We start from the raw sequence: 7,449 nt of genomic DNA, 5'->3' as shown, positions 1-7,449 counted from the left end.
TCGGAACTTTCACGCTTAGTAACACATACAGCTGTTCCCTCACCACAGTGCAACAGTGAAAAGGGACTTCTTTCAAACAGTGTCGCGTTCCGAACGTTGTTTAATTAAGCGACATACACCGGTATTGCGGTATTTTAAAAATTCATATCATAACAAAAATAAACACCGGTATTCGGTATGAAACAGTATACCGCCCAGCACTACTGCAGAGTTTAGCTCCAACTTGCCTCAACACACCTGACTGGAAGTTTCTATGCCTAGTAAGAGCTTGATTAGCTGGTTCAGGTGTGTTTAATTACGATTGGAGCTAAACTCTGCAGGACACGGCCCTCCAGGACCGAGTTTGGACAGCCCTGCACTATATGATTTCAATTGATTAAGAGAATTAAAAAGAAGAAAACCGTTTTAAATAAAACACAGCAGAGCTAACGAGACATGCTGTGGAACTGATTTATTCTCCATATGGGGAAATCCTTATTTCCACATGTTGTATCTCCATTGTGCGGCTCCACCAGTAAAGAGGCCGCCCAGGCAAGACCGTCACATTGACGCCAGTCATGGGAAATCCTTAACGCTGAAAGGATACTACGACAAAGATACTGCTTTCATCTTCTGACAGCTGATGGCAAACTGATTTCCTGAAGAAAGACAGCCCCAGGTAATCACACACCCTCAGTTCTGCTGTCATCTCTCTCTCTCTCTCTCTCTCTCTCTCTCTCTCTCTCTCTCTCTCTCTCTCTCTCTCTCTGTGTATAGCTGCCTGAGCCCCACCTCTGCTTCAGACACAGAGAGCAGACGACATGACAGAGGCAGGGCAATCGACTTAAATATTGGTGAAATTAATTTTTAAGGTAAACAAACACCCATATAAACACAATGGGCAATATACCAAAGCGTATCACGGTGATGTCCATATATCATGTGATAATTCAATATAGTAATTATCGCTACAGGCCTACCTGTTCGTACTGGCTGCTTTGTTCTCCAAAGAGCTGTTTTGAGCTGTTCACGCGAATGTTTAAAAATGGTGTCAAATATAAAACACACCTACAGTAACTTGAACTTTAACCTAAAATTAACTGGTTTTGATAACTATATTAGTAATTATTTACTAACTAAACGCTGAGCTAGCACCCCCTCAGCACCTGCTTTCATAATTCTCTGGTGCCGCCCATGACTTTCTGCAAACCTGTCATAAGAGATGAACACTGTCTCAATTTATGATACATATTTTGATTTATGAATACATCACAAACGTAATTTTTTTTTTTTTACAAATGTATGTCTGGATTTCTTTTTTCATGGTTTCCAGACTATCCAATATTCCATATAACACTATTGTATCAATACTCTCAACAGTCTTCAGTCATCTGCCTTAATTCTGTTTGGTCAACCACAATTTAACTGTCAAACAGACCAGTTCAGACGGTGCGTTTTCATTATTCCATTTCCTTTATTTCACTGGCTAATACAGTTCAGATGACTTTTTGAAAAATAAACAAAAAGCTATAAATAAATAAACAAATAGACTGTTCCATTATGAAAAAAAAAAACCTTAACAAAACTTTAAATAATAATGTTGCTGTCTCCAGAAGCATATATTGAATCAACAATAATAAACTTTTGCATATTTATTTAATGCTTGATTTTGAACAGTTTAAAGAAGGGAAATGGAAAGAAAAGATAAACATAACCCTAAAGTCAACCTTTAGTCAAACCGACAGTAACATGTTAGTCAGCCATTTTAAATGTAAATGTATACAAGTAGATGCATAATAACCATGCAAGTGGTTGCAATTCATCTTGCATTTGCACTTCCTGTAAAAGCACAGAAATAAATGCCCTCTTATCCATTTTTTTTTCAATTACTTACAACAACAACAGTATCAAAGATATCACACATAATGTTTGATAATATATTTGTTCTCGGTATGAAACACACTTGATGAAAAATGTAAAGGAAAAATGTGTTTGTGAGCAGCAGGTGAACAAAGTCTGAACTTCTTATAAAAGACAGCAGTGCTCACTTAGGCAGTGTGTGATGCAGAGATCAGAATGATCCAAGAATAAACTGGCATCAAAAACTACAACTGACAAATCTGGTTAAAGCTGAACTTCACAGCTGTTTCTACCTGAACCTTTCTCACTAGCACCCATCACCCCAATAAATCCACCCTCCGGGTTATTGATTGAGATTACTTGTCGTGTGATTCTTCACATAAATATCTTACTAAAGAAAACAGCAGGATCAAAAGATTATCTGGAGAGGTGACCATTTAAAGGAATAGTTCACCCAAAAATGAAAATTAGCTGAACATTTACAGGTCATCCAAGATCTAAATGAGTTTGTTTCTTCATCAGAACAGATTTGGAGAATTTTTTTTGATCAGCTGTTTTGACTCTTATTCTGACGGCACCCATTCACTGCAGAGGATCCATTGGTGAACACGTGATGTAATGCTAAATTTCTCAATCTATTCTGATGAGGAAACAAACTCATCTACATCTTGGACATTTCAGCTAACTTTCATTTTTAGGTGAACTATTCCTATAATGCTGTGTCGCAGATATGAATCTAGTCAGTATATTTATATTTGAGTGACACGTTATTTGAAGAGTACACTGTACAAAGGACAATACAAGATCAAAATCTTTGTAAAAAAGGGAAATGTGTAGAAAATGCATGATGTACAGTACAAATATTATATTCTTGTTCAAAATATGGAAAAAAGTCACACACACTTCAATGTGCAAAATTATACTGAAAAAAAAATAAATTATGCCTCGTGCACAATAAAATGAAAAACACTTTATAACATGCCCTAGAGTCAAAAAAGCACCCAATGCTAAAATAATACAGAGTGCATAAGATCTGATTCATCCTGTTTTTTGAGCATTGCAAATTGAGCAATATGTGAGTGGGTACAGAATGACGATAAGTATTTCTCTTCTTTTTGTTAGCTATTACAATCTGTAATTTGCTGCAAATATTAATCATTCTGTACCTACTAGCATAAAACAATGCATGTTTGTAAATGTACAGATGTCAACACACTTAAAAATAAAGGTTGCAATTAGAGGGGCTTTGCAGCCGTCAGTCCGATACCAATTCTTAAAAATATAATTTATGTACTGATGATTTGTGATTTAAAGATCCTAAAAATCTATCAAGAGCTTGCAAAATCTCTAGAATATCATATAGTCGAGAAATACGCTTAAATGGTAAAATTGTGCCCCGATAAGCTACTGAAGAACCTATTTTTAGGAGTGTATGATTACAAAATGCTTTTTTTAAATGTTATTATTTATTTTTTTTACACATACAATTTAAAGCTTGCAAAATCTCTAGAATATCATATAGTCGAGAAATACGCTTAAATGGTAAAATTGTGCCCCGATAAGCTACTGAAGAACCTCTATTTTTAGGAGTGTATGATTACAAAATGCTTTTTTTAAATGTTATTATTAATTTTTTTTACACATACAATTTAATGTCTTCAAGACAAATAAAAGTGGATTCTCAGTAATGTATAATCCAATAATCAATGTTTCAAGTAAACACAATTTAACATTGATTTTATCTCTCAATAATTGACTTATCCTCTAATATTCATTCAGATGACAATGAAAACAATATACTAATGAAAAAATAGGTGTGTTTCAGGCTTGAATGAATTGATTGCAAACTAATTTAATTGAGTAATAATTAACTTGTTATCTGGATAGACATTTACAGTGGGTTTATATACAACCAATCTTTGCCTGAAACAGTCAAAATACAACATAAGGAATGCTTGCATTAGGTTTAAAAAAAAAAAAACAGCTGCTGGTACATATGAAACCACATTATGAATGAATCCAGATCCCAAATTTTGTAAGGAGATTAAAGATTATTTTCCCTCACAAAAGCTGTTATGGTTAATGTGGTGTTGTCATCCCATAGCGGTACTGTTTATTCTGTGATTCTGGTAATAAGTTGCATATTGGACAACCAAAAATAGTTTTCATGTCAAAAAAGAAGTTTACTCTAATCAGACGTATAGGCATAAAAACTTAATATAAACAAATAGTTTATCTGAAGGTCAAACATGTGCGAAACCAATGATAAATAAATTAAACGCCCAATGTGTCACTGCTGGTTTAAATTTGTTGCTTTAGCTGCCCCAATATATTCTGAAAAGTACAACCATTCTGTAAGAGTAGATTTACCCAAACAAACTGCAAACAGTTATTTGCATTTCAAAGAGTTGGCAAAATATACAGATGGAGTCAGCATTGACATCTATGTTTACAGGAGTGAAATGTTGCATGCATGTTGCAACACCATCAAATGCTCTGTTGCAAACAGCTATTACATTTTTTGAAAACTGTTTTTGCAAAGTAACATGTAGAAGGATTGTGGTAATAGTTGGTACATAGCAGGCATTTCAAATTAGTTAAGAGTGATAGTTTACTTTGTCACTCATGTTTACCTTTTTTTTTTTTTTTTTTTAGCTGTATAACTGATTCTATTTTCATTTTTAAAGGTATAACATTATGCTATGTACAAGCACAACAACATTGTTGTATGCAAAGCAGGATGGATATGTACATCCATTTATGCTAAATATTAATATTAAACGCAAGAATAAAGGTGTACTTTGAGTGAAGTGTGAGGTTGCATTCTACCTGCAACTCTCGACAGAAGGCAGTGATATTTTGAATCAGGAATCATCAAAGATTTTATCTTTCTTTGGTTTGTCTGGAAACACAAGAACACTCAGACCACATCTGCATGTTCAACGAGCTGCGCTGGATCCTCTGATCACAAACATTATTTAACATCGTCATCAACAAGGAACGAAATGTGCTAAAATGTTTCTTTCACATAGTGAATAATATAGAAGAGAAAGAAAAAGGTCTAAAAACGACAGGCTACTTTTGCATTATCGTCTTTTCTGTAGTCCAGTCAGTGTCAGTCTGCTCACATCTGCCGCCCTCTGGAGCCCTTCAGTACTACAGGACGGTTATACAGGAAACAAAATCCTTCCAACAGCCACCAAAGAGCAGGCCATACTTAAAGATCTCCCAAAATCTCTTCAAGTTTTTGTGTTGCTTATGAAGGAAATCGAACCAGAACCTTATGGATTTCACTACAGGGTTACTTCTTGGCTAGCTGGAACGGATTCTGACCCTTTTAATAAAAGAAACATACATATTTGTAGTAGACTTCTGCAAAGATGACACGGAGAGGGCCTCAGAAAACATGCATGTATATAAAATAACTCGATCTTGAAACCCACTAATGCAATTTTCACACTTTTTGTCAAATGCAAATCACAATAACAAGCACAACTTCAGCATGTAAACATCCAGAGGGTGTTAATTTTTCTTAGTCTCTGTGTAAATGTCATGTCATTACTGTAAAAAACAAAGTTAAAAAATCAGAATCTTCTAAGGATATCAAATTAAAGAGAGAACATATGAATAAATAAGATGTGTTAGGAAATGTTTTGGCTTTTTACAGCCATTTATTATCTTATATTCCTCATGTTGACAGCATAGCTTCTTTGACATTGTTGATATGTCTCAAAACTACTTTGGCAGAGTAAAAGCATTAAGGCACATGTTAGTATGAGGTATTACAGACAGATAAAGAGTTTATAGACACTGATTATTACAAACCATGCTTAACTTGATATTAAGTGGCAAAATGGAACCCGAATAGCTTGTCAATGTAAGCAGCAGCAATCCTACACAATCCACTTCAACACTGAATGAACACAAAACAAATACAACAAAACCATTTTAGCTGTGGGCCTTATAATAAACATATTATGATGTATATGGCATGTTTGTAATACTAACTTAGTTGGTTTTATTCTTCATTTTTACTTGAGGTAAAATGGGACATATACACTACCATTCAAACATTTGGATTCAGTACAATTTTTGAAACAAGTTTCTTATGTTCACCAAGGCTGCATTTATTAAATCAAAATACAGTAAACTTAGTAATATTGTGAAATATTTTTACAATTTAAAATAACTATATATTTTAACATTTAAAACATGTATTTCTGTGATTTCAAAGCTGAATTTTCAGCATCATTACTCCGATCTTCAGTGTCACACAGCTGCTTAATATTTTTGTGGAAAGTGATGCATTTTTTTCACGATTCTTGATGAATAGAAAGTTTAAAAGAACAACATTTAAAATTGAATATTTTTTCAACAATGTAAAATTGTTTAGTGACACTTTTGATCAATGTAATGCATTTTGCTGAATAAAAGTACTATAATCTTTCAAAAATAAAAATGAAATACTGACCCCAAACTTTTGAATGGTTGTTGATGCTTATTAACAAACACAAAGATGTGCTTGACAGTGAGCAGCAATATATATGAGATAAATTAAGACTAAATTCATTGCCCAAGTATGTAAATTACATTAATCTACTATACTATTAAATTGCCAGAAATAAGAATAGAGATGAGAGAAAAAATATAGCTGCTCAAAGGGCCTGATTTAGACATATTTACATGAAAGCCCATCAAGGCAAAGCAGTGTGTGTGGATTTCAGTCATTCTTTTCTTTTCATAGAGCCATTCACTAATTCAGTTTTTGCAATAATATATTTGACAAAAAATGGCAGGTGAATATGGAGAAAACTATGGTGGCCGAGAAGTGCAAAACAAATCACAATTCTGAAAACAAAATAACAAATTACAAACGCAAATGCAAGTCTAAAAAACAAAATAACAATTCAGAAAACACAACGACAAATCAGACAGACCGGAAGAGGTAGGTATAGTTTGAGACAGCTCCATTGGTTTGGGATCTGTCAATCAACGTATACAGGAAGAACCAGCCGAAGAACAGCAGAGTCGTGGTAGAAAGTTCGGAGATGGTATTAAAGTAGCTCAGTTTAAATGTATTGTATGAATTTCCCTTACTATGGAATAAAAAATATGGAGGGTCTATTTACACTTAGTGCAAATAGCCCGCCTTGTTGGCAGTAATTCCGCTCTCCAACGTGTGATTGGGCTAGTCAACACTTTAAAAGCAGCTGTACATAATCAGCTCCACTGGCGCAGATTGGTAAGCGCGTATCGTCGGCTTTTTGACGCGATCGACCCAGGTTCGATCCCACCTTTTGCCAAACTTTTTTTTTCTCCTTTTTCAAATCTCGTATCACATCGTAAAGGCATTTATTTTCAATAAAAATTAAGGAAATAATCAAAAAGTTGAAAATAAAGTATCGGGTAGGGTTAGGGTAGGTGTAGGGAGGGCTTTATTGTACCAATAAGGTGGCATCCATTTAATAATTAAAATTAAAATTATAATTTACACTCAATACGTTATTATTGCATACTGTTTTATAATGTACTACAATACTGAAGTGCAGATAATTGCCACTATTTGCAACAAGAAGTATACTTGATAGTAGAAATCCTGCTATTTTAACA

At 34.1% G+C, this 7,449-nt stretch overlaps 1 protein-coding gene across 1 annotated transcript in view; it reads right to left on the bottom strand.

The window, feature by feature from the left end:
- Nucleotides 1–3,741: 3,741 nt before the first annotated feature.
- col13a1 (collagen, type XIII, alpha 1) overlaps nucleotides 3,742–7,449 on the bottom strand; it is a 124,833-nt gene continuing 121,125 nt past the window's right edge. The window contains exon 37 of the mRNA XM_016473869.1: nucleotides 3,742–5,173. Coding sequence (XP_016329355.1) covers nucleotides 5,141–5,173 — 33 coding nt within the window. The 3' untranslated portion in view covers nucleotides 3,742–5,140. The remainder of the gene's footprint in view (nucleotides 5,174–7,449) is intronic.

The sequence above is a fragment of the Sinocyclocheilus anshuiensis genome, unplaced genomic scaffold (assembly GCF_001515605.1).
Source record: "Sinocyclocheilus anshuiensis isolate Anshui unplaced genomic scaffold, SAMN03320099.WGS_v1.1 scaffold536, whole genome shotgun sequence".
Taxonomy (NCBI): Eukaryota; Metazoa; Chordata; class Actinopteri; order Cypriniformes; family Cyprinidae; genus Sinocyclocheilus; species Sinocyclocheilus anshuiensis.
Note: the sequence above shows the minus strand (reverse complement) of the source record. Positions and strands in the feature narration are given on the sequence as shown.